The following is a 27564-nucleotide window of genomic DNA, read 5'->3' as shown; positions in this document are numbered from 1 at the left end:
GGGTGATGGGAGTTGTAAATATTTTGTATTCCAGATGTTATTATACAATTTGCATATGAATTAGTCGGCGGCTTAGCGAAAGTGACTGTAAAAGCCGAGCTCTGAGTCTGTTGGAGGTTCTGTTACCGAGAGATTGTGTGTGATGCAACCAAGGCTGCCAAATTCCCTGGGGGAAGTGTGGGTTTGTGTATGTATGCGCGACTGTGTGCATATGTGTGCAGCTCCAGCTGAGACCCATCATGCGCAACTCCCCGGAGGGAGAAGTTCTCTGGGAATCCCCATGCTTCGCATGTCTAGCTGGACAGATAATCAGTTTAACACATTAGTACAGTACATCCTGATTATACTGCTCTTTCCCCATCTTACTCTGCTGAAGGATACACAGGTAAGGGCTGGCAAATATTGGCCCAGGGGCCAAGCCTAGGCCAGGGGCTTAATGCTATGAGAAGCAGTCAATCTTCTGAAACACACATTGACCAAAAGAGAAAGCCCATCAGATGAGCACAAAAGGATCCAGTCAGGGTATATGAGATATCCCTTAAGATAATGTTGTTCCCTCTGGTGGCTTTATGTGGAATTTCCCCCTTAATTGCCCCTATTGATTCAATGGTTGGACCAAGATTCTATTATCTTGCATTAATGTCGATTTCTTCTGTACCCAGCAAACAATAACACAAGTATCTTTTCTTTAGGATTCTGGCAACTGCTGGGGCAAACTTTGACTTGAGGACCTTGAGAGCGGTGAGGGTGCTGAGGCCACTGAAACTCGTATCTGGAATACCAAGTGAGTAACGTTGGGGATACTCAAAAAAGGGATGGACCTGGTCCAATGCCATTATCTCCCACTCACCAGCTACTCTTCGGCTATTTCTGCACATTCCATATACGCTCTCCAATTCCAACTCATCCTGCCCACCAGTCGTGGGATCTGTCCCCATCTGCATGTGATAGTTTAATCACCAGAGAAAGGACGATGAGGACAACCAGAATCAATGGTCCACCAGTGTTCCCACCTCTGTGTAATCTGCTTTTGGAAATACCCCCTTTAATTGAGGTATGCTGTATGTGTTCTATGTTCATTGAATTTAAGTCTAATGCGGTTATTTATGTATTATTGTCTCCTAGGCCTGCAGGTGGTTTTGAAGTCCATCATGAAGGCCATGGTACCACTCCTGCAGATCGGTCTTCTTCTGTTCTTCGCTATAGTCATGTTTGCAATAATCGGGCTGGAGTTTTACATGGGCAAGTTCCACAAAGCCTGCTTTACTAAAGACGGAGGTAAGAACCGTGTTGACAATGTCTCTGGTTCCTCCATAAACCCAAGCTATTAGTCAATGGAAGTGAAGTTCCTCTCTCCACTACGCTTGGATGGACCGTACTGAGTTCCATATACATTCCATGGAACCAAAGATTTGGTAGAAACCAAAATACCTACCTACCAATATTTAAATAGTTAAAATGCACATTTGTCATGTTTACTGCAAACCAATTGGATGTTCCTTTGAAAGGCACAGCGTTGGTCTTTAATTCTTCATTCCTTTTAGCACACGGACAAATCTGGGTGAACTGCCAGAGAGGCTCTTTCTGTAAGAAGCTCAAAGTCTGCTATCTAGATGGGGGTTTGTAGATCAATGGAGCTGGAGATTCTGGTGTCAGGGAGTGTTAATAAGTTTTTACAGTATCGCATAGCCAGGCTCCCTTAAGTTTTACCTCTAGACATTAGAATAAATTGACATAATCCATTGATGCGTCTTTGCCTCTGATTTTACTAATGTGCAGGGCAGTGCGTGTGCCAGGGCTTAAAATGATTAACCTGAAGCCGGACAATGCTTTATTCTCGCTTCTCAAACCCACTCTAGAAGCACTACTTAATTATGTCTTAAAGACGGGGAATATTCTGTGTTTTTTCATATTTTAATCTTTTTTAAATGTAAATGGAGGTTCAGTACATTAGAAAACCCCATAAAATTAGGGGGGGGATAGGGTACACCAACCATGTGGCCCCATTATTATCTAGATGGACTCTAGCACGTACCTCTTATACAAGGATCATGAGGGCCTTTAAAACAGAACACGTGGGATATTGCACAACTAAATTTAGCCACAATTTGCTAAAAATAGAAATCTTTTCAAATTTTCAAAGAGGTACACGTTGGCAATTCACATTATATTATCATTAAAGAAATAAGGATTTTTAAGCCATTTTCGCCATCCTTCACCACTTAGTACTCTTGCAGACGCCTATTAGACATACAAGGTGTTGGGTTTAGACAGTGGGGCCCAGCTGGATTCGGTATTTTTGACGGTACTCTTTACCATAGAAAGAAGGCAGATGGTGGTTTATAAAAGTGTAATATTTGTTAATATGAATATGTCAAGAGCGGAGTCAGTGGGGACTTCCAATTAATCAGCCAATACAATGTTTATAGAATCAGGCGTGAAACTAGTCTCTAAACGGTGCATTTATTACAAATCTGCTCTGTTATGAAGAAGAAAAAGAGAAAGCCTTCAAGGAAATATCACAACATATCAGACATGGAAGATTATCACAATACGTCAGGATATCGCATTACCGAGGAGGCTCACAATAAAACATGAAAACTTATATTATTACAGAACTTGGTTTCTACAGCGCTAACCATGCCAACAGCGCTGTTCATGTTATTTTTTATTTAAAAGATTTAACATATTAAAAATTCTTTTTTTTAAATGTTATTTTATTTGCTCTTATAATTGTGTCTATGATGGTTTAGCAGATAAAGCCTGTTGTGTGCTTCTACCTCCTAAGCCTTGGAGAACTGGAGGTCTTGCTGACTCAAGCAGGCAAAACACACTATGGTAACGTATCATAGAGTTGAGTCTTGATATTGTACCATCAGAGCCGGCAAGACCTCCAGCTTCTCTTGTGGCAGGGAGTAGCGGTTTGTTCTTCAGGTCTCTGCGAAGGAACGCATTGAATGCGGTGGATTATCGCATCTGGAGTGATAAAGATGTTACATTGTTGCTTCTCTTTCTAAACAGATGAGCCAGTTGGAGATTTCCCCTGTGGGGAAGAACCTCCGGCCCGACTTTGTGACAACGGCACCGAATGTCGCCATTACTGGAAGGGCCCCAACTTTGGTATCACTAATTTTGACAACATCTTGTTTGCGGTCCTTACGGTATTCCAGTGCATAACCATGGAGGGTTGGACGGACATTCTCTACAATGTGAGTTCCGAGCTGCTTTGTGGTTGTAAATAAAGAATTACAAATCGTACAACCCTACTTTGGGAAAAAAATTGTTCTTTTTATTTTATATTTTTTAAAATGCAATTTATTATTTTTGTAATTTAGCAAAAATCTGTGTTTTGGGCACTAAGAAACGATAACAAACTAACTTCCTTATGTCCAACCTTTTGCTCATTGTGAATTTATACACATCTGCATTTGACCCCTGATTTACTTTTTAAATTTTTTTTTATTTTTAGGAAATGTATGTATTAAGTTTTTTTTCATTTTTATTCCTTTATTGTTTTTTTTTTTGTTTATGGTTGCTTTTATTATCCTCCAGCATAATTTTCTCCAATCTATTAAAAATAAAAAAAGTGCATGTAACGTGTTAATATCCATTTCCCGATAAATGTTGGTTCCTGGTTTCCAGTCAAGAGACATTTTTTTAATTAATAGCTTTCTCTTCCTATGTGACATATGCGGATGTTGTGAACTTGCTTGAGTAAGATCTGTTGCTTTTGGTTGGGCTGCATCCTCCCGTTCAGTCTGGTAAACAGATTGATGAATCCCGTGGACTTTCTGTCTCTTCCTGACGGTAGAATATGCTTTGTAGGGCTCATTTTTCAAGGCATTGATTCCCGTTTGCCGCTACAGCGACAGCAAACAAAAGCGAGAGGGAAAAAAAGCGCCCATCGCCCAACGCTTTAGGCCAGTCGGGCCGATTTCATTCAGCCTTTCTCCTAATTCAACGATATGCAAGCCAAGGTTTGCCAAACCCAAAGAACCAGAAAGAAATCTCTCTTTTAATGTTCCTGGAGGGTCAGGACCTTTTTGTGCATTTTATGTAGCATTCTACTACATTCTACGTAAAGGATAGACGAGAAGCCGCTCGTCTGCTTAACAAAATCAGGTTAGTTGGTAAATATATATCCATGCTTGGAATGCAGCCTCCGTGCTTAAAAGCGAAGTCTTTAAAATAACAGGAGCGAACAACATCACATAATGATAAATATTTTGCCTCGCTTGTTCTAAACAGCAATAAAAAGAGAGGGGTCACAGAGAACGCTGGGTTTGCGTAGCTTCTCGTATCTTTGTTTACTGAAGGATAATTTACGAATGCCGGCTGGGAGTCTGCAGAAGTCTCCTGTGTAGGCGTTAGTTCGGCTGATGTAAAAGTTTTAAAGGCATCTTGTTGAAATATGTGTCTTGCTGGTTAGTGGCTCCTTCGTCGGGAAAAGCCAACGAGAGCTGTCCAGCTGCTGATTCCCACGATTGTGACGTGACATTTGGCTGGATTCTCATCTCTTAGGTGAATGTTGGCTACAGAGGTTAACAATGGGGAATATTGGAGGGGGTCCCGTGTAACTCCAGAGCCCCATCTGACTTTGATCCACCCCATGTTGGCTACTACTTATATGGTTTAAGGGGGGTTCCAACCTAATAGAGATTTCTGGTTAGCAGTTACCTCTGTCTGTCCATGTGTGTCCACATAGGATGTTCGCCTCTTTGTTGTGTGTCTTAGCCTGTCTGCCTTTCGTCTTTAACAATGTGTAATTTGTGAGTCTGTCTGGCATGAGTGGCATCATGACACTATATAGTATATGGCTATATGTGGCCAACGATGGGCAGCATAGGCTTGAACCTACTGGGTCTAAACGTTGGCATGATTCAATTTGCTGTAATGCAGTGCACCTTTTGTACTATTATACATATTCACAAGGCCCTGAAGGGACAACTCAGTGTGGGAATAAAATACAATTTGCCAGGAAAACGTGGATGGTAGGAGCAGCAGAATGAAGAGGGTGTGGGAGCCAAGCACGGAGGGGCATAGTAATTTAGTGCTGTGTTGCACAGCAGATGATAAAGGTTCTGTGTGCCTGTGCTGCCAGCTACATCATTAAAAAACCCAGTTAGTTAACACCATGCCCAGGAGTAAGGTACGAGGGCCACAATTCTCCAATGGGTTACATTAACAGATAAGAGTCAGTCTGCTTACCAAATAAGCGTTAGTATCTCCGAAGTGCCTGATTTTAGTAGGACAAACATCATTTAAGACTCAAGTCTCCTGCCCTTCCAGTTTAGGATTCGAGTTCTATCTTCTGACCTCTAGAATCACCTTTTTTTGGGTCATCAGAGGATAACAGCTAAAGAAGTGGTAAAAAGCAGCCCTTGTGTAGCAGCTCAGTGTCAGATATCATCAATATGACGTTACGAAGCTGTAGCATCGCATGGTAGTAACAACGCGCTCCTGCAATGTTGTTACAAAGTTTCCCCATAAACAGATTTGAAAAGCCTTGATTAATGTTTAAAGAATGTCATGCTATTTAAGGTTAGTTTCAATCAAAATCCTAAGAAGCTCTTGGGTTATTTTCAAGACAAAATCTATCATTTGACTCAACAGGAGATTTCAGCCAAAAATAGTCTAAATGGCCACTCCGAAATTTATTGAATAAAATCCCGAGTGCTCTGCTGTGTCATACAATGGAATATTTATGAATGTAATTCCGACTGATTTCGTCAGTAATGGATTAAATTGCAATTACTAGGATTTCGAGGCCTTTGAACTGATTACAGAGGTGGATAAAATTATACACAATTTAGAAAATTCCCAGAATCTGACCTAGATCTATAAACTAACCTAATGAATAAGTTGTTGAGGCTGTCGCCATACTCCTTTCCTGAGGGCCAAGAACCCCATCCCCTAATTCCATGATGCAAAAGCCCATCTTCATGACCCACGATGTATTACAGGCTTTAAGGATGTCCTCAGATCGTGAATAAGTGTCTCGTGTTTGAACCACGTGTGCTCCAGTGTGTAGTGACAGGAAACCTGAGCTGTTTCAGGGACAACCCAGGTCAAGTGTAAATGAAAATGGAGCCTCCGATCACATAGAAATCACATCCCTTGCTTTGCTCTTATGTATCGTTTGTGGGTCTTGGGTCTTGAGTGTATTGGGTTATGACATCATATATCAGCTGAATAATGAGAGACAGCTGAGAATAGTTATCATCAGAGACCCAGATATCACCATTTTTTCTATATAGCCCACCAGAGGGTACGGGTCATCAGTCATATGTTGGGAAGATGTGGGCTTCAGAAAACAATTGGTTGGGTGCCAAAAATGGTCAAGCCCATGTTTTCGCTTGGTGGTTCAACTATAGCTCAATAGACTCTTATGTAATGAAAACATACTCTGGCAAGGTCTTCATGTTACTGAGACTCCCCTGAAAATCAGCTGACGTTCACATGTTCCAATTGATTACCCAAGAGGATGGCATTATCTTGTCAAGGGCTAGCCATTGGGCTTTAAAATGGGATTAAAGATCGATTAGTAACAGGAACGAAGGCCAAGGGATGATAACGTTTCTAGGCATGGCTGAACGAGGGGGAGTAGCATTCGTTTTAACCATTTGCTGGTGACCATAAAGACCAGATGAATTGAAACGAGATTTATAGGTGCTCTTAGAAGAACTACAATCTCCTCCACCTTTCATTAGGTGCTTGACAATGCGTTACTCACCCCTTTGTCTTTTAGAGCATAGACAATAGGCCGTTAATTGACCCATGGTTCTCGGCAGGACCCTTGGCAATGTGGGAGACCCATATGGCCTCGGAACTGTGGGATAATGCCGTGTACATTCACACCAAACCACCATTCTTTGTTATCAAGAGTAGGTGTGTAGGGTTCTGCGGTAGGTCTTATTTCATGGTGCACCTGTGGACCAATAGAGTCCTAATCCAGATGTTTTTTAAAGGATAAAACTGGATCTCCTCTGCTCCTCTACCCATTAGATTTACACAGCGACGGGTATTGTTGGCTCCGGGAAAAGAAGTCAGCCAAGCAAAAGCATCTATTATACATACTGCTGTACTCTAGGCTGCAGGCACCGCACTCGTGCACGCATATTATATTCACGCACACTCGTTTGGCTGCACTGAACCCATTGCTCCGAGAAATCCATTCTCCCGCACTGGCGTCAGCATGATAAAAGGGGAACAGGAACCGGAGTCCCTCACATCAGTGCTAACCGAATGCCACTACACATTATTTTGGTCTCTTTGTAGGAAGCCAGAGACCAGAAAACATAATTTGCTTTCAAGCTTAAACAAATCATTCTTCTTTGTATACACTGATACTGCGGAAGACACACATACATATTTATTTCTACAAAGAAACCTAGAAAGATAGATTATGATAGATGAGTACATTTACATAGTATTTGGTTCTCTGGAGCAGCCTACCAACAGAAGTGGTAGAGGGTAATACAGTGAGGGAATTAAAACATGCATGGGATAGACATACGGCTCCTGAATCTAAGACGAGACCAACGACTCATTAAGGTTTGAGTCTTTACAGCAGGAAAATCAGGCAGACTAGATGGGCCGACGGGGGCCGATGAGTCTCCGTTTCTTTGCGTGGATACATAAATCCCCCTGAGTGATGGAGCCGTCAGACCAGTGTCGTAACACAATCATTTTCTGAGCTCTCCAGACTGGTTTTGTCACCATCCCCACTGTCTGTGTATTTTCACAGCTCCGGAAAGTAATTTTTTCACACGTCTGTGCGTTAGATGAGTTTTTCCTTTAATGTTGTGCCACAACGGACTGAATTTTGTGGCTAGAGCTGCTACCAGACTGGACAATTGGGTGAGTTGGATAATTTATTGGACAAAGAGAAAATGAGCCCAACAGGTTTTTGGAGAAAGCCTCCGCCGATATACCCCCCACTCCTACTGATGTAGGTCCTTCTCACTGATTTAGCCTCAATTTCCTTGCACTTTTGCCCCAAAGTTACCTAATCTTACAATATTCAAACTCCATTCCATCATTCAGTGAGTCACCACCATGTTTCCGATGGACGTTTTCGCTCAGCTATAGTCTGGTGAATACCAAATGGCGATTACCCCCAAATAATTATTTTGGGGGTGTACATAGGCTCACCATCTTTTTTCAAACAAGAATTCATTGGCGCCTATGGAACATTTAGCAAATTGTTCACCACAAAGCCTAAGACCAAATCACTGGTTTATATCCATTGAAATCCAAATGTTTTGCACACCGAACACATTCTATTTCCTTATTGCTAATCATGAGATACCAAATACAGAGAAGACTCGGCTGGCCCCCAACTTCTTGACGTTGGGGAGGTTACCATGTGTTAAATCCCTTGAATTTCATGCATCTGCTTGTTTTATGACTCAGATTCCATAATAGCTAATCAATACGCTTAAAACCTCTCGAGAGACGTTGAGCCTTCTTTTACCGTTCATCCCTTTTGAACGGGGGAGGAACGCCAGTTGGGCATTTATATAAAAAAGGGGTTTACGTGAAATTTCTAGGAAAGGACGTCGGAGTCTGAGCCTGGCTCTTTCCTATAGAAATGTCTATATATTCCGTCTATAGCAGCCGCAAGCTGTGCCTACCAATTTCGCTGAACACATCGCTTCTCAGCAGGTCTCTGTGACGGGGAAAGGGTTAATTATTAATGCTTTTGGTTGGCTAGGCGAACGTTAAATCACATTAGCGATGAGTGGGGAAGGGAGACGCAGGCAGTCTGCCGGGAGCGCAACCAGTCTCTAACTTACGGCTCTGCCTTATTTCGACCTGATTTAAAGCTGGTATTTATTTGCGAATTTATATAGAGTGCAGAGAGCTGGAGAGGGGGGTGGATAATGAGGTTGCCAAAGGGGGAGAAACCCTGGATGGGCGTATTCGCAACCTATTTACATAAGCAATGTTGGGTTTTCTTGGGCAAAAATGTCTGTGCTGTGCTTTGTACGTGACCAAAATGTCCACGGGGCACAATCAGCACCCACTTCTGGATCCGTGGCCAGCGCTCCCTAGGCACCAAACACTCACTTTCTTCCCAGAGACAGACCAGCAATCTGTAGGAAATATTTGGAGGCGCTTATTAAATATGAATACATTCTGGGAAAAGAGAGTGAGTCTGTCCCGTTAGGATTAGTCCTTCCCCTTGTGCTTGGTGGGTGGCAGTGAGGCAACATGACCGGAGATATTTAAACTGTGTGCCGTTCGGGGTTTCAGATGCCGCTGTGAGATGCCTTTTCTATGTATACTGATAAGCCGTAGGTTACACACAGCAACAACACAAGTCGTGGTAGAGCCACGGTAGAATGGTAGCAAGATCTATGAAAATATATGAAAAACCTCTTCGGGCTTACATTCAGGAAAGACTTTGGTTCTGGCCGATCTGACCAACCCTGAGGGTCAGGCTATTCCGTGTTTTAGTTGGAGTGGCAGCATGTGATTGGTGGTGAGAGGGGGTTCTGGAGCAGTAGGGGTATGAGAGAGAAGATAAAAAAAAACTGAAATGATGTAAGCCATGTCATTTTAATGGAGGCAGTATGTTACTTTGATAAGAAACATTGAGTATTGGAGCACTTGATTAAGGAACTCAGACACCAGGGGTATTAAGAAATACTGCCCTAACTCAAGGCACCCAAAAGCCCCATGTTGGGCATCTTCTTGTCTCTCTATACCATATTTGTAGGTGCTCTTGGAGCGTTTAGGTTTCACATGGAGACGTTTGTGCAAAATTAATTCCATCATTGTCATGGATTGTCAACAAAAAGCCATGGCTTTAATAAGCTGTTCCAATTAACGACTGGTATGTCACCTCTGTTTGATATCTGTTTAAGGCACGAAATTCTGTGATCTACGACAATGTAAGTCATATGGGTTTAGTCCAAAGCATCTGGAAGATGTTTAAGAGAAATAATCAAAGGAAGAGAGCAGGAATCTCACATTAACTCATGAAAATCTCTCTGTACCACAGACTAACGATGCCATTGGACCAATGTGGAACTGGCTCTACTTCATCCCTCTCATCATCGTTGGATCCTTCTTCATGCTGAATCTGGTGTTGGGTGTCCTCTCAGGGTAAGTGTTCAATCAGCATTAGACTCAATCAACGCAGCATAACATGGAGACACGAAGCAGCCACGGTCCATGCAGCCAAAAAAAAGGTTCTGCCATAAAAATAATGTTAAGTTATATTTCCAAACAAAACTTGTAATTATTCCCCGTCCCTGGGAGAAGCAGCAGTTGGAAGGTCCAAAAAGGTCATTTTCATCTACTTTAACCTTTTTCTTTTGGTCACGAGGTCTTCATGGCTTCACAAAATCGGATATACAAATGAATTGATGGGTTTTAGACATTACAAAACATGTCTTAACATTGCGTTAGTTTCCATGGTGACTACCCTGCCTTTCGAATTTGTATAATTGCACCACTGTGCAAAATTTCCTAATTTTCCTAAAACATGTTGCATATCACCCTTAAATGCATCTGTGGATTATTTACATATCCATCTACTGATAATTGTTTACATAAGTTGTCTCCGTATGCCCCTCACACACCTCAACACACACTACATTTCGTAAGACTATTTTGCGTCATTCTATCTTTTTTCCTGTGTTCCTTTGCTAAAGCTTCTTCCGTATCACTTTTTCTTTTAGTTGTATTTATTATTTTACTGTTTTTATCTGTTGGGCAATCATCTAAGCTTTTCATGTTCTCCATGAAATCATGCCTTCACCCACCTTGAAGCCCCCTGTAAGGCGAAGCAAAGGTATAGTCTTTGTTGTCTGAAGCCTCCCCAGGATCAGGTCTTGTTTCTATTCAACCCCCGGATTGACCTATCACAAGGCCCATCAGGGGGTAAAAAGCAAATCACAAAACCCAGTCTCCTTTCATAAATTCCCAGGACTAAATTATTCATCAGAGACTGATGGGAATCCAAGGGTTTTGCCACGGCGTTTTATATTCCACACGCTCTCGCACCTCACTCCTCATCTCAGATTTTCCCTTTTCATCTTTTTCCTTTTTTTTCTTTATTTCCTTTTTTTTCTTTTTTTTTTCTATCCATTTTTTTTTTTTTTAGAACAACTAATCTGTTTGAAGAAGAAATAGCTCAAAGATTTTCCCCTCGTTTTTTTTTCTGTGTGCCCTGGCTGTTGTTGGCTTGTGTTACCAGAAAATTCACTCCATGCTCACTTTTTTGTTGTATCATTCTATGTCCCAACGAGACACCATCCTTTTCTCTGTATCCTTCCCAAGGGTGTCGCATTGAGGTCCCTCCTGTTTCAAAAATAATTAAACACCTCGAATGAAATTGCTCGCACCCAATGTCTCCTCCGGGCAGCTCGTATTTAAATAGTTTTGGTCCGATTTCTTTTGAGTGAAAAGCTCTGTAGTTGTAATAGTTAAGGAAATGTATTCTAATCCGTAACATTGTATCTGTTGCTTGCAGGGAATTTGCCAAAGAACGTGAGAGAGTAGAGAACAGGAGAGCGTTTCTCAAACTCAGGAGACAACAGCAAATTGAACGCGAACTCAACGGCTACCTGGAGTGGATCTTCAAAGCTGGTGAGAAACCAGAACAGTTGAATGTTTGCCCTTTAAATTGGCGATCGGTTCTAGTACATTGGTACATTGATACATACAACCAATCGGCCCGTCTCATTCGCCCATTTTAAATAACTTTTTACTTATTCAGTCATTACGGTAGCTTTACACACACACCCCAAGCTATCTTGAATTAATTTGCTGTGTTTACCTGTACTGCTTCCACTGGAAGTCTAATCCAGGTATCTACTGCCCTTTCCGTAACATAGACTTTTCTCACATTATAAATCTTACAATTATAAATCATGCTTATCTAGTTGTAGATTCTATTAAAATGCTTTATTGATCCTTTTAAATGTTTCTTTCATGTCTGACTTCATTCTTTCATATTAAGGGTTTTTCTTCTTCAATATTTCCCCTTATTGCTCATAAAACTGCCCTACCGGTGGCTTGTTGGGCCGTAAATGTCAGGTTCTGATGATTATACATTGTTGTCTTCTATGGTGAGAATCAAAGATGAGATCAGATGTTACTTTATAGGCTCAGGGATCTCAGTCCTTTTGCGTTTTTTCTTTTTACAGAGGAAGTGATGCTGGCAGAAGAAGATAAAAATGCTGAAGAAAAATCTCCATTGGATGGTGAGTTGGGTTAAAGAAGTCATTTTCGTGGGGCTTTTACTAACCCTAGGAATTATCCCCTTAGTTGTATTGCTCCTCTGACTCCATATGTGTAAAGATGGGTTTTATTCCTGAGAATAGCCTCTTAGCAAATCCCTATCAGGCTTAGCCAGTTACCTCGACAGTCTGGGGAGAAACATAACCAACAACCAAATCAACCATAATGGGATAAACATCTCAAGGATTACAAGGTGTAGATTCAGCTTCAGAAAAGAAGAGGACTTTCAATGAACTCATGGAAGGTTTATGGATGCAAATCAAGGAGGATGATGGCTAGACATGGCTACACGTCAATATGGTTCTCCACCATGTTGATATTTCTATTCGATCCTCAAGGGAATCATCCTGGGATATATTTTGTATGATAAATACTATAAATTCTTTATGTTTTTGTTCAGTGCTGAAGCGGGCTACCATCAAGAAGAGCAAGAATGACCTTATTCATGCGGAGGAGGGTGAGGACCACTTCACTGATATCTGTTCTGTGGGTGAGTTGAAGAAATACTTTACTATCTTTCAGAGATGTGGCCACCAAAGTGGCATCTTGGCCAAACAGTTATTCTCAAGTCCACCTTGGTAGGACTCACTAGACTGAACTCTGCAGCTCTATAATCTTGGGCAAGATCTGACCACAGAAAGTCACATACTAGCCCAGAAAAAAAATATATTCTATAGAAAAAATTTATTTTCTCCAAAAAAATAGATATTCATTAAAATGTTGATTATTTGCTCTTTATTAAAAAGTTGATGTCATGTAAAACTATCTTTTCTTCAGCCGAAACATAATATTTCTGCTGCGCAGGCAGCAACAAAGCCGTCTTTCTAAAATCTAATATCTCGGCTCACACAATGCAGTAGAGGGAATTAGAAAGGAACATATGTTTCTCTAGAAGGACTGGAGTCAGACGCAACCCTCAGGAAAACACTGAATGAAGAGGAATGTGCAAATACTGTGAACACAACAACACTCCAGCCGCTGCAGGATACAATGGAATACAATTCCCAGCAAGTTTAGTCTGCCTTTGGGGGTTGTATTCCACAACAACCCCAGCGGTCCCAACTGCTCATGTACAGACGAAAGGTCGGGAGTGAATGGTGTATATAGACCATATATTAATATAGCTCTTTTCTAGAGGAGATATTTGCAATAATGTAGCCAGAGTTACGGTGTTTGCCCACAAAAAGGCTGAAGTCTAACAACTGAACATCTTGTTTGTATTGGTCCAGAGACGGATGCAATACGGGCTTTGCTAAAGTTATGAGTTACTGATATTTTATCTTCTGAAGGGACAGGAGAACAGGAGAACCGTCTCACAGTCCCCGGTACAAAATGTAAGCATTCGCATTTTGTTTTCCCCCATACAGATTTAAAAATAAAATTTCTGTCTCATCTTTCCTTTTTATCCTGTTATTTCAGACCTTATTTTATTACATTTTCTATATGTTTTTTTATTTTTTTATTTTACCAGTTTTTTAAAAAAAGTCTCACCTATTAAATAGGCTGCCCATAACCCAGCTAGCAAAGAGTTAAATCCTCAGCTCTAGAAAAGCTTTTGGATTCCAGGAGAAGAAAGCTTAGCACCTAACCAAAATGACCTAGCTAGATTTGTTAAATCGCATAAATAGAAGCCCTGATTTTTGGATAGATAATTTTTTTTTGGGTAAATGTAAACTTTTTTTGGGAGAATAAACATGAGTGCAGTTTATGACATTGGCAAATTCAGGACATCGTCCAGATGACTCCAAAGGACGAAGAACTCCAAACTCCTCTTTCATTCTTGTTGTTGTTCTATGTACGTGACTTTCCGCTCCACAGAACAGGCTTATGAATAATAAATTCCGGGAAAGCAATGTATAATTAAGGTTGCAAGTGTCGCCTCGGGTCCTGAGGACATCCCAAAACACCTTCGATCGGATTTGTGGTTAACAATGTTACCAAAAATCCTTGGAGCCAATTATTGGTTGATTGCAGATCATATACCTGCATCTAACGTTATAAGTAAAGACGTTCCATTTTTACGGGAACATCTTGCCAGCGGTAACTGATCCTTCTCCTATGGCGTTAGTCTTAATTGTCTATTAAGACATCAGGGTTGTTAGAAAAAGGAACCTGACCTCCAGAATACAATGTCCACGCTAATATAGTTTTATGTTTCATGAAACTCTGAAATACCACACTGGCTGTAAAAAATCCAGATGTCCTCTAAAATAACGAAACCCAATTAATTAAAAAAATCCACTTTTTCCAGTTTTCACACAAATTGTCCATCAAGATTTCCCTTTCCATGATCATAAATGACCAACAGCAAGGAAATCACCTGTTTAATGTGGTTTCATGGTATTTATAGGATAGAAAATGAGGAAGAGGATTACTGAAGCTTTAGATCAACAAACTGCATGCAGCCAATGGGAGTTGGTTTCTGTGCCCTGCTTATCTCCCATTGGTTATTCCATGTTCTACTTCCGAACAGTGATTTCGCTCATACATGTATTGAAGCTCACCCCATAAACTGGTTATCACATAGCTAATCTTTACCGAACCCACTAGTTCCTCCTCAATACTTCCAAATATGTATGGGTTGCCCCTCCATAGCAGAGCATTTTAGTTCATTACAAAACTCTTAATATTCCTTTAGGAGTTTTGAAGTTAACCAGTTTTGAAATGCTCGGAATACACCTTTGTCTCATTGATCCTGTTCCAGTTTTCCTGAGTGAATCTTGTACTCTTCCAGGTTCACCATTTGCCAGATCAAGTTTGAAGGGCGGGAAGAATGAAAGCTCTTCCTACCTCCGACGCAAGGAAAAGATGTTCAGGTTCTTCATCCGCCGCATGGTGAAAGCGCAGAGTTTTTATTGGTTTGTCCTCTGCGTGGTTGCGTTAAACACACTTTGCGTGGCTATCGTACACTACAGTCAGCCCGCGTGGCTCACCAGAGCTCTGTGTAAGTATCCTCCGTCTTTGATGTCCCACTAGAATTGTCTGCTTCATAAGGTTCGTAACTAGAATTGTATTTTTTATACTTTATAACCATAATGTGGTTTCTCATTGTAGACTTTGCAGAGTTTGTGTTCCTGGGGCTCTTCCTGACGGAGATGTCTATGAAGATGTATGGCCTGGGTCCTCGTAACTACTTCCACTCCTCCTTCAACTGCTTTGATTTTGGGGTACGCTTTTCATGTGTTAGGAGCCGCTGTGGCTTAAAAAGATCAACAATGACCCCTCCATTAGCAATGAAATGAAGCATGGGTACAATATACAATGTCTGATGTTTTTGTCTTTAAGTTGGGATGTAACCTTAATGATGGTGGGGTCTGTGGGTTCTCGCGTGTAGACCCGGCAGATAACACGGATTTCTTTCTATCCCAGGTGATAGTGGGAAGTATTTTCGAGGTGATTTGGGCAGCCGTCAAGCCAGGCACCTCCTTTGGGATCAGCGTACTCAGAGCCCTGAGGTTGCTCCGTATATTTAAGGTCACAAAGTAAGTTTATCTACATCATAGTTAGCAGCAGGATCTTTGATCTTGATATATCTGACGGCGAAAATGTTAACCATGTTATGTGAGAAACAGGGCATATGCCTCAGGATTGTTAAGCCCTATGTTCCCATTCATCGTATCACATGTTCTTTCTTTCTAGGTACTGGAACTCCTTGCGAAATCTGGTTGTGTCTTTGCTGAACTCAATGAAGTCCATCGTCAGTCTCTTATTCCTCCTCTTTTTGTTCATCGTGGTGTTTGCCTTGCTCGGCATGCAGCTCTTTGGAGGACAGTGAGTCTCTTTTTTTATACTCTTAGTATTCCATGCATTAATACCAAAATAATCAATTTTCAACAATGTTTGGTTCCATGTACTATCCATGGAGACTGAGAGTTTCAGAAACTTCAGACTAGCCAACTATAATTCACCAATGGGAGAAGGAATCTCTCTGCCTTGCTTATCTTCCATTGGCTGTGCTGCGTAACGATTACCTACCTAAAGTAGTTTAGGCACGTTGTCTAAGACCCACTCCATTCTCCAATTATCTCTCTCCTTCTCTAACCAAATACATTAATTTGATTATTTTTTTCATATTCCCTTGTTTTGATCTGTTTTATCCCTTCTTTTATCACGTTGTGTCCTGTGCAGGGTTATGATTATCATGGATATGCTGTTGATTTTGGGAATCCGGATATAAAGACCCTGTGTCGACATATCTGTCTTTCTACTTCCTAGCCGTCTAAGGATATTGTTGCATGTTTGTATTTTGTTGAATAAAAGGAAGCCTCGTCAGACCTATAGAAATCATTGCAATAAATCTTCTATTTCTGAATTAATATTACACTGTGAGTTTGGATATCTTATGATCATTTTCACTTGCAGGTTTTACTTTGAAGAAGAAACTCGGAACACCAACTTTGACACCTTCCCAACGGCCATCCTTACCGTCTTTCAGGTCCAAAAATACCCTGACTCTGTGTATTACCCCTGTGTGAGACACTTGATTGACAAACCATTCCTCTTAAAATGCCCCTGTAGCATCCATGGCTTTTGTTTTTGCATTTCATATGGTATTCCATCTGCCTCATTAATAGTTCTTCAGGGGTTCCTACGCTTGTAACAACAAGATAGAAATTTTTAAATATTCTGTATAGCAGGATTAGAACAAAAACCCATTGAAAGTGGAAATGGTTGTAGTAAAAATAAGGCTGGTGAGAACAAGATGGCATGAAGTTCAGTTGGGCAGAGGGAAGAGAAAATAAATGGTCTAAAATAACAAGTGCCTTGAATAGTCTTACAGCTAACGACTAACAGTAACTTAATTCCAGAATACTCTTAATGTAAAGAAAGATGTCCTAGAAATTAAACATAACTTTAAGATTTGGACTAACTGGTACTTGTCCGTAACGTCCTAAGCTTCTTCTACCAAATGCCATGTGCATTGTCCTTGTAATATTCTCTTGTGCTGTTTGCAACATTGTTACATTTTGGTGGGTTGTTTTTTTTACGATTTAGTTAGATTGGGGGCTGTTACAACGAGGCAGGACGTTCTTACTTCTGTTGCAGTAAATGCCTTGGATTGTCCAATAACGCTGTTTCCCATTCACCACAGATACTGACAGGAGAAGACTGGAATAACGTGATGTATTTTGGAATTGAATCCCAAGGGGGTGTCAGCAAGGGCATGTACTCCTGCATCTACTTCATCATCCTTACACTGTTTGGAAACTGTATCCTTTACATTAACGATAGACACCGAAGGAGCAACATCAAAGTGCTGGAGACTGTGGGCCATCGTAGGAAAGTGCCAGTAGATCAGGCCGACCTTGTTTTGCTCTGATAAGGACTAATGATTCCACATCAGGATAGATTTGAGATGTTAGGGCAGTTATACATAAAATGGGGGGTTTATTTCCAAAAACAAAGTGCAGAAGATTTTAAAGCCCTCCATACTGTTTTGAGCAATGAATGGCTTTTAATATGTTGTAAGCGTTTCATATTATATAACAAGGAGGAGGCTACGATGCTAAGGGTGGCATTTTGCTATTAGGCTACTATTTCCATGATTTAAAAATGTCAGTCCTTTTACAGAAAATGATGTCACAGTAACTTTGTAACACAGTGGAGAGAGGCCTCGTGACCTGATGGATATTCCAAGAATTATAAGGTTTTCTTCCTTATCTTAAGTTTAATCAGATACCCTTCTTAATGTATTTTTAGCCATTGCTGTGGACAATCTGGCAAATGCCCAGGAGCTGACAAAGGTAAGATAGTTACACACACATAAATATATATATATATATATATATTACATGGACTGGCCATTGGGCAAACCAGGCTTATGCCTCCAATGTACGTAATTCCAAGAGTAGCCTAGCGTCTGGCTTTCTGGACACCATTTGTCGCCCACTGGCCATTGAAATCTCCAGTCTGACTGATTTTAATCCTCAGTCCTGCCGCGTATATATATTGTGAAATATGTCCTAAGGCGCTCCTGAAAACTCAAACTTGGCTACTAATTAAATTCGAAAATTAGCTGTAATGTACTTTTCGGTCCAGAGGCACGCATTTTAAGGCTGTAGGTCTCCCGAAATAAGTACATCATTTAGCTGAAGAATCGCCTAGTGCAGGCTAAGCGGAAAATAACTATATTATCCCAAATCAATCATGTTTCAAGCACAGTGAATTTGATTACAAGTGCACAGACATCCAAAAAAACACAAATTTATGGCCAAAAGCAGCAATACATAACCTTAAATGGCACTACATCACTAACGCGGCATTTAAACATAAATATGGCGGTGCATTGGGTATGACTTTTGGGTACTTTTCAATATTATGTTACCATTAAACATTTAAACAGATGACATTTAATGGTTTACCACATTTAAGGCTTGATTTTTTTTTATAAACCCTGTGCTAAAAATTGGATTTCCATCAAACAATGGCACAACATAATTTATCTGAAAAGAGATTTTAATGATTTTGATAGTATCTACAAGGCAGTTTGGGTTGGAGGACAAATGGGGCCACATAACTGTATGTGGCCCTAGCAATGTCACGTCGGCACCTGGTCAGGGACATCCATTGGCTTTTTACCTCCTTAGGTGAATTATGTGGCCGCTGCACCTACCCCCAAACATGGGGTAGAACTTGCTGATGCCCAAATACACCCCAGCTCAGCCCTTATAGGCAGCCGCCACTGTGGCAAATCTTAGAGGTGGGTGAAACCTGATCGGCAGAAGGGGCTACTTTCTATCCATTTTCAGAGACTGCAAATTAGCATCTTGCCCAACTTGTTTGGTGTAAATATCCAATTTGCCACCCCTAAATGCAATTTGTTTCCCTTCTTCGAATAATAATAATAAACCCGGAAAAATTTTTCTTGGTTGAGTTGGTTTATGAAGATAATTTACAAGGGAAATAAAAAAGGCTCTTGATCTTGAGTCTTTCACTTTCCAAGACTTTATATCCCAATTATATGTACTTTAAGTAGAGGTTGTAATAAGAGTTCAAAGGGAACACGGCTAATTGGCAGTATCTCTTTTATCCACCGTGTATAAACGTGTCTTAATTGCGCATATCTAAAAGAACCGGGACATTTCTTTATTTTAATATTATTTTGGCAGCGTCTCAAAGAAAAAGAGTGTGCCGTTTTAGCGTCAGTTCCAATAATTTTAGACAGAATTCTATACTTGCTGCGCCAAACGGCTCTTCGAAGCTAAAGGGCGATGTGGTCGTTATTGACGAGAGTGATTTAAAGGTTTTAAATGTTGATTTCCGTTATGGTGATACGAATCAGAGAAGGCCGAAGAAAGATTAGAATGTTAAGGCTGTTATAGTTCACACAAGGACATCGGTGGATTGGGACTGATGACCTGTGCCACAGACCCTTTTGGGTGGACTGTTGTAGTTTTTTAAAATCTTTACATATTTTTACTACCAAAAATGTGTATTTTCTAGGATGAAGAAGAAATGGAAGAGGCAACAAATCAGAAACTCGCCCTTCAGAAGGCCAAGGAGGTGGCCGAAGTCAGCCCCATGTCCGCTGCGAACCTCTCAATCACAGCGTAAGGAAGCTAACTCGTAATGTTACCCATGATCCCCTTTAAATTCCATGAATGGCTAAAAATTCCTTATCCTTATTCCAACCTACAAAATAGTTATTGGATTTTCCTCTTACCTTTCCTTGTAAACTACAGTCCCCTTTTTGATGATTCTACTGTCGGGAATTTTAACCCATGAAACCTCTCCCAGTCTTCAAAAACGTTATTTGCCTATTTCACCAATCCCCGTACAGGTTTTCTCAATAATCCATAAATCCATAACTGTGTTTCTTTTTTAGCAAATTCATTCACTTCATTCACCTCTTAGGTGTTGACGTGGCCTGTAAAGTCTCGGGAACTTACACACGAGTACCAAACGGCATGTTTCAGCTCCTCTCGCACATTTAAAGAGCAGATGTTAAAGTCATCTGGCCACCTCTTGTAGAGCAGATGGAAGTTTATTTTATGCATAAAGTTATCATTCGTTGATTCTACCTGATTTGGCTTAATATTTTAGCTCGATTAATGCAAAATTATGGTTCGGAAGTGTATATATATATATATATATAGACACGTTCTACCAGAGAGATTACGTAATTTATTCTTCGCTGATAATAGTATCTCTTTCTTAATTAGTTTAACTCCTGTAGTTGAAGATTTCATTCTTAAAGTGAAAACGTAAAACTCCAAAATCCTTAATTTCTAAATTTAGTATTTAAAAAAAAAACATGGTTTATGGATTGGATTAATCTATATTTACTGGGATATAATATAAAACCAATTTATTTGCATGCCGTTGTGGGCTCATTTGCACATGATACTACATGGTGGTGACACGAAATAGTGGAGCCTAATGGCCTCTTAAAGGTTTTAAGTTCCCCTAATAATTTAATATGTCAGATGACGTGTTTGTGCATGAAGGGCTAATGATCAGACATGGGGAATTCTTGTTTTTCTTATTGTATTCCAGAATAGCAATATTGTATCACTATTTGCATTGTAAATTAAAGGCAGAGACAGAAGTGAAGCACATTAGCAAAACTCTAGATGGATTTAGAGGCACTCAATAGGATGTGTCTGCCAAATATTTTTTGTATTTAGGGGTGGGTTTAACACACATTACTCACGAAAAACTGAATAAAAGTGAATTCCTCCCCTTCCTCTGAACCCTATTTTCCTTCCCTTGGTCCTCAAAACCCCTGTGTGAGACTTGCAAAGAGGCAAGTTTCATCTGTCTTGGTCAGCATGTCCTAGTCTACACCTTCTTCATAACCCAAATGTCCTCTTCCATTGTTTTCCTCCTGTCAGCGTCTTTTTGCATACTTTCTCCTCTCCATTTCAGCCCTCCTCTCCTTTTTATCCTTTTCTTCCCTCTTTATCTCCCCTCCTTGTTTCTTTTGCCTTCCCTCCCCGTTTCTTGCCGTGTTGGGGGGAAGAAGAATCAAAGCTTTACCCTGGTGTTTTTCTTGAATCCAAAACCAATTAATACGTATGAAATCTCCACTGCCCCGGGATAGGGTAAAGTGTTGATCTCAGCCCCCGCCGGTCACATGTCTTTTATAGTTTGATATATTTTGTTTCTCGCTTTTCTTTCTTGCATGTGCAGTTTTGTAAAGCAAACTCAAGGTGCAATATCTCGGAGCTCGTCCGTATCCAACGTAAATTCACCGTGAGTTGCCCTATGTTATGATATTCACTGTGCGGATTTCTGATTTATCAGTACCTACCTATGCATAAACTATATATATATACTCAGAGCATATATATATATAAAACCGTAATCCCCTCTGCCACATGGCCAAACATCCATTCTCCCTGCGTGTGGCACTGTGTGCACGAGGCCGAGCACTGAGAAGGTGCCTCATTGCTTCTAAATGTAGTATCTTCCCATGGCACTGCTAACTCACTCCGTTTCATCTTCATCATCCCCACTCCTTTTCCTCTCTTCTAGCTTCTAAATGTAGTATCTTCCTATGGCACTGCTGACTTACTCCGCTTCATCCTCATCCTCAGTTCCACTCCTCTTCCTCGCTCCTAGCATTTAATTGTAGTATTTTTCTTTGGTATTGATGGCTCACTCCTCTTCCTCATCTTCACTCCTTTACCTCGCTCCTAGATTGTAAATGTAGTATCTTCTTGGTGCTGCTGGCTTACTCCTCTTCTTCATCCTCACCTCCATTCCTTTCTTAGTTGGTGCTTGTTCACTCCTTCTCCTCATCTTCATCCTCACTCCTTTTCCTCGCCCCTAGCTTCTAATCATAGCATCTACTACTGGTACTGCTGGTTTATCCCTCCTCTTCCTCATCTTCACTCCTCTTCCTCACCCCTAGTTTTTGCGTACTCCTTTGGTACTGCTGGTCTACTCCTCTCCCTAATTCTCATCTTCACTTCTCTTCCTTGTTCTCTCCTTCATATGGCCATACTCTTCTTCACCAGTTTATGCTGCCTCTCCCAAATTGATTCTCTTTTTTTTCCTTACCATTTCATGTTGAAATTAAATGCTTATATTACAAACATGTGCCCATCTCATCGTAGTTTATTCTTTCATCATTGACCAATGATTTTTTATATTTTTGTGTTTATTTGGTGTTTTTTGTGTTAATCTGTAAATGTGTGTCTCTTATGTGGTGGAAATATGTGTATTTCCTGTTGAGTGGACAATGGGGTAACTTCTACAAGATCATATATCTGTAAGGGGAAGTAATTTGCATAGTTTATCAAACACATGTATTATATACTTTGAGATGTTCCTCGCCCAAACTACATTTAACCACATTTCAAATTATTAAAAGGTCTCTGTCCCCATAACAGGGCTTAGGGTGGAAGCGCCTGTACATTAAGGAAGCAGGTTCACAAGCACATGTGTGGATCAAAAGCCAGAAATGTCATTGCCTTGCCATGCAGCCCTTGATGCAAATGTTAGGTACAAACGTGTCGGCCGAGGAGCACGTAGCGCTTTCTGCTCGTTGGCAGGAGATTTCTGCATCTCCACCTTGGGGTCATAGTACAAAGCTTGGGATATTTCTGTCTATCAGTAATGGTCTGTGCGTCTGTCCAACGTGGCATCAGTGCCCTCCTTTTCAGCAACTGTCAATCTCGTTGTACTATATGTCAGACTCCTGTCTTGTCAGTGACCAGGTTTGAGCGGCTGTCACTATCTTTTCATGTTTCGCACAAAGTAAATCTTTTTCTCTGTCACCTTCGGGGCAGGTAACGCAACAAAAATCTTTCACCTTAATCCTCAATTACGTCAGAAAGTGCCAGGGGCCGCTACGCAGATATAATCACCAATGACGCTCACGTTCTAGAGCAGGGGGCAACTTTCAGCCGTATATATATATATATATATATATATATACACACATATATATAAATAAATAAATATAAATATATGTTATGGACTGACCACTGTGATTCTGGTGCAAAGTCGAAAAATAAGTGATCTTAGCAACCACTGAAATGTTACTGCTGTTTGAACCTTCTATTGGTTGTTGGTGATAAGACCACTTTAGGTTGGAAAACACTGATATACTGCCTTTTGCGGCATTACGATAAATGTAAAATAAATAAAAGAAAAGAAAATTTATATCACGGCTTCTGAATTAACCATCGATGGTACACTATGTTTTTATTTTTAATAAATATCTCATCCATCGAAGAATATCCGTTTTATTTTTTTTATCCAGAGGGAGGCAGCATCTGGCAACCCAACTGCTTTTGATTGCAACTCTCATGATGCTTAGATAGGCAAGAACTACAGATTGCCAGAGGCTTCTCCCCTACACCCCCCCAGCACAGGTGAAGATGTTATCAGGGGTTTTGTATCCAGATATACCTTTTATTTTTCAGGAAGGTGTCCCCATAGACCATGGCTTCTGTGCATGGAGTGCCCCGGAGGTGCCTCTGAGCGAGTAATTGCACTGTCCTTGTTAAAGAAGCCAGTATCTTAAAAATAGTCCTCATTAGTATGTAAATTACCCCGGCCTTATCCAGACTCCTACTGCGCCAAAATTCCTTGTATTCTCTTTTCTGTGCGAACGCTCTGCTTCCATGCAGTCGCTCGTCACCCAGCAGGGTACCAGACGTGGAAAACGGATGGGTCTCTTTTAAAGGTCCACTAAACTAATGGTCTCTATCACTCATTAAAAGGACTCCGTCACCTGTATATTCAGCGTAAATGTCCTCATAAAACGTACATGCTTTGTTAGGAATCTTCCCTATAGGACATAATAAAAAGAAGGTTCAGATTTAATTGGTTCTGTGCCATTTTGTTATATTAGCGTATGAGACCATATGCAGATTAATAGTAAATCATTTGCATATCATTTGCATATGGTGCAGTGAGGTGCTGTCACAGAGGCCATGGAACCAGCAAATCTTTTATTTCCATAGTGTAGATATTTACTTTACCGCAAAAATGTATAGATAGGGCACTATGCAGTTTTTTAACATGGTAAATAAAGTAGTTTATATGTGGTAAAATACAAATCTCTGCAGTTGGGAATAAACATTGTTTTTGTTACATAAAAGACAAAAGAACATTTTTAAAAATGCATAAAATGTCACATAAAAAGAAAGATTGGAAATCTCTTGGCTCCCAGCTGTTTCCATATGCAGAATTGGCTGAAAGTCATATAAAATATAACTTAAAAAAATAACACATTGGGGGGGGGTTTACATTATACCTACATAATAGAATGGAGACTAATTTATGTCTTTAATGACTACTAGTATGGGCTAGTGAGCAAATAGACACTCAAGGGTCTGGAAGGGAGTTTGCAAAAACTGTCTAATTTTTTCCTTCTGCGTGTTTTCCAACAATGAGCGTGTTTTTCGATTCACATTAATCATGCTTTTCCCCCCTTCTTCTTTTTCATTCTTGAAGGATTTAGTCCCAATTCTCTAAAACCGAGTCATTTGTTCAGAAATAATTCATTTGGGGAATGTGTCTTAAAGAGCATGAAAGCTACTGAATAGTATTTCAATAATATATCCCCTACCAGGAATAGCAAAGCTCTTTTCTACTTTGGAACAATCCCTCATCAAACACAGTGAGGAATGGGTATTAAATGTGACAGGGGATTATATCATACACTAATTATTGCAACTAATATCATATTCTGGGACTATAGCTTCTCTCTCCATGCCATGAAATCTCAGGTGACAGAAACCGCAACAATTATTAAAAAAAGGACATTTCATGCAAATGAAAAGAGTGTTGAAAAACATCACATTTAGTAGGTCGATATTTTAAGGATAAAATGCAAGGTTTTCTTCCGTAAACATTCTTTTGGTACCAATGGCAGGCTGGGGGAGATTATGTAGAGTGTTGTCGACATGTAGAATGTTTTACAGAAGAGGTAGCCGACAGGTTGGTCTGATGATTGAGAAGTCTTGGAGTCTTCATTTTATAAAGCCAGAGAGCTATGTGATGGAGGCACATATCTTATGTCCTTCCAGCTTTATAAACTGAAACATTTAGGGCCCTCAAGCTTCATGGAATGTTCCAGATTTGATACGTTTATCACTCTACTTCTACTATAGAATGATGATATCTTTCTGCTTTAGAAATACAAGTACCCAAGCTAGGAAATGTTGGGGCGATCAGTCTTTATGTAAATTTACCTTTGGGGATATTATGTATCTGGATATGTATCATTTATTAACACTAATAATAAATATTAGTGTATCTGCTAAAAGAATAGGGATATATTCACTAACTTCCAATGTGAAGACTTCACATTGAGCTCTGTTGGATCCAAGCTCTCATGTATTTTGTTAGGACTTGTTCAGCCCATTGAGTTTAATGTTTTCTGAATACACCCCAGCTACACTCCAACATTATCTTCCTGCTTGTAGTATATGTCCGTCCTATGTCCATTTGGCTGGTCATTTTGTTTATCCAAGTACATAGCTTGATTTTGACTGTTGAAGAAATTGAGAAGTGTTCTTGGAGACCACAAAGTCTCTCAAGTGTGTCCCCCACACCCTATTGCCATTTTCAAACTTCACCTACATCTCAGGACCTGAAACACTTGGGTCTAACCAACCTTAGTCTCTTTTTTTTTGTTATATTCTTTTTCTCATAGCTGCATAGTCAACTTCACTTTCCATGAATAATGTTCACCTTGCAGTTACTGCTAAATTGTCTTGTTTGTTCTTTCATGTCCACTGTATTTCCACTCTTCTACTGTTGTTCTGTACACTTCATATGGATTCCTTTGTCTTCTTGTTCTTTAACTTTTTGGCTTCCCTCCTCATTTTAGCAAACAGCAAAACTCCACTAAATGTCGCTCAGTATGGGAGCAGCGAACCACACAGATACGCATGCATAATTTCCGTGCCAGCTGCGAAGCACTTTACAGTGAGCTGGAACCAGAGGACCGACTGCGATATGCCACCACGCTGCATCTACGACCAGATATGAAGAGCCACATGGATCGTCCTTTGTTGGTGGAGCCACAGGAATCTCTTGAAACTAAGGACGGCAGTCCTGACGCACCACCTACAAATGAAATAGAACCTGTGCCTGGAGTGACTACGGAACAGCCTCCACGAAGACACCACCGACACCGGGAGAGAGGTGGCGGAGAGACAAACGGCGGTCGGGAAAATGGTAATGGTGATTCGGGCAGTAATGACAGGGAGGAACATCATCGTCAACACAGGAGTCATAGTAAAGAAGGGGAAGGAGGGAAAGAATCAGGGAGAGGAGAAGGTAACAGAAGCCAAGAAAGGGCCAAGAGACACCACAGAAGAGCTTCCCCTGAAGACGGGGTAGAAAGGGAGCATCGACGACACCGCACCCATCGTCACTCAGCCGAAAGGCAGGGGAAAGAAGGCAATGGGCAGCCATCTTCTGGGACCAAAGGTGAAAGGAAATCCCGGCACAGAGGAGGAGGCTCCAGGTCGGGCAACAGAGAGGGTGATGGAAGTAATCGTGGAACAGGAGAAAACGGAGAAGAGCCTCATCGATCACGGCACAGAGGCCGACACAAAGCGCTTTCAACATACGATACAGAAGACAGACGTGATAACAGGGAAGGAGACACGGGAGAGAGAGAACATCACAACCACAGGACAAGGTGATTCTATGAAATCTTAAAACACCAAACCAGCATTTAGTTTTCACTTGGTGGCATAGGGTGATTTTAGGTATATCAGGTCCCTTTTTCAGTAATCTTTTTAGTGCTATTTTATATGCTGAAAGGGTTAGTATAGTTTTTTTTATATGTCCCCTTGAATCGTATAGTGGTATAGCCTTTTATTACTCGAGGGGTGTTGAAATGTTTGTTCCTACCCTGCTGGCACATGAATGGTTAGTCTATCATGTGACCGCATGTAACTTCTCTTGACTGCTCACATTAACATGCCCATGTACCTGTTTGGAAGCTGTCTATTTTCAATCCATTTACTTACAGGGAGAGCCGCAATGAGCCTGAGGGTCCTGTCGGAGGACTACAGCAGCTGCCAGAGCAGCCGGAAGATGCCGACAACCAGAGGAATGTGAACCGAATGTCACAGCCTCATCCAGACAGGGCTAGTACTGTGGCCATTCCAGTCACCATCACTGCCCCACCGGTGGAGAGTGCTGTCATACCAAGTGAGACCACTCGCTAAGCATACACTCACAATCTAAGAACACATAACCAGTAGAGAAAGCACTCTGTCCGCTACTCATTATTCCAGTAAAATATCATAGTATATCACCACAAGCAGCGTGTATAGTCACTCTACCAGTAGATCACACTGTTGTTAACTGGTGTTTCGGGGAGTCTCGGTT

General features: G+C 40.8%; 1 protein-coding gene across 1 annotated transcript in view; it reads left to right on the top strand.

Annotated features, from left to right (window-relative positions):
- Positions 1 to 27564, top strand: part of LOC149277438 (voltage-dependent N-type calcium channel subunit alpha-1B-like) — a 90788-nt gene that overhangs the window by 31705 nt on the left and 31519 nt on the right. The window contains exons 4-21 of the mRNA XM_089502888.1: positions 693 to 784; positions 1126 to 1287; positions 3031 to 3209; positions 10010 to 10113; positions 11486 to 11601; positions 12162 to 12222; positions 12594 to 12745; positions 14990 to 15199; positions 15310 to 15422; positions 15625 to 15737; positions 15895 to 16026; positions 16618 to 16690; positions 17348 to 17465; positions 17932 to 17999; positions 19699 to 19805; positions 21388 to 21450; positions 26048 to 26866; positions 27203 to 27384. Coding sequence (XP_089359014.1) covers positions 693 to 784; positions 1126 to 1287; positions 3031 to 3209; positions 10010 to 10113; positions 11486 to 11601; positions 12162 to 12222; positions 12594 to 12745; positions 14990 to 15199; positions 15310 to 15422; positions 15625 to 15737; positions 15895 to 16026; positions 16618 to 16690; positions 17348 to 17465; positions 17932 to 17999; positions 19699 to 19805; positions 21388 to 21450; positions 26048 to 26866; positions 27203 to 27384 — 2864 coding nt within the window. The remainder of the gene's footprint in view (positions 1 to 692; positions 785 to 1125; positions 1288 to 3030; positions 3210 to 10009; positions 10114 to 11485; positions 11602 to 12161; positions 12223 to 12593; positions 12746 to 14989; positions 15200 to 15309; positions 15423 to 15624; positions 15738 to 15894; positions 16027 to 16617; positions 16691 to 17347; positions 17466 to 17931; positions 18000 to 19698; positions 19806 to 21387; positions 21451 to 26047; positions 26867 to 27202; positions 27385 to 27564) is intronic.

This window comes from Sceloporus occidentalis, unplaced genomic scaffold, assembly GCF_023333645.1.
Source record: "Sceloporus occidentalis isolate IW3139 unplaced genomic scaffold, rSceOcc1.0.p SCAF_214, whole genome shotgun sequence".
NCBI classification, from domain to species: domain Eukaryota; kingdom Metazoa; phylum Chordata; class Lepidosauria; order Squamata; family Phrynosomatidae; genus Sceloporus; species Sceloporus occidentalis.
This window is presented reverse-complemented; position numbering and strand designations above follow the sequence as displayed.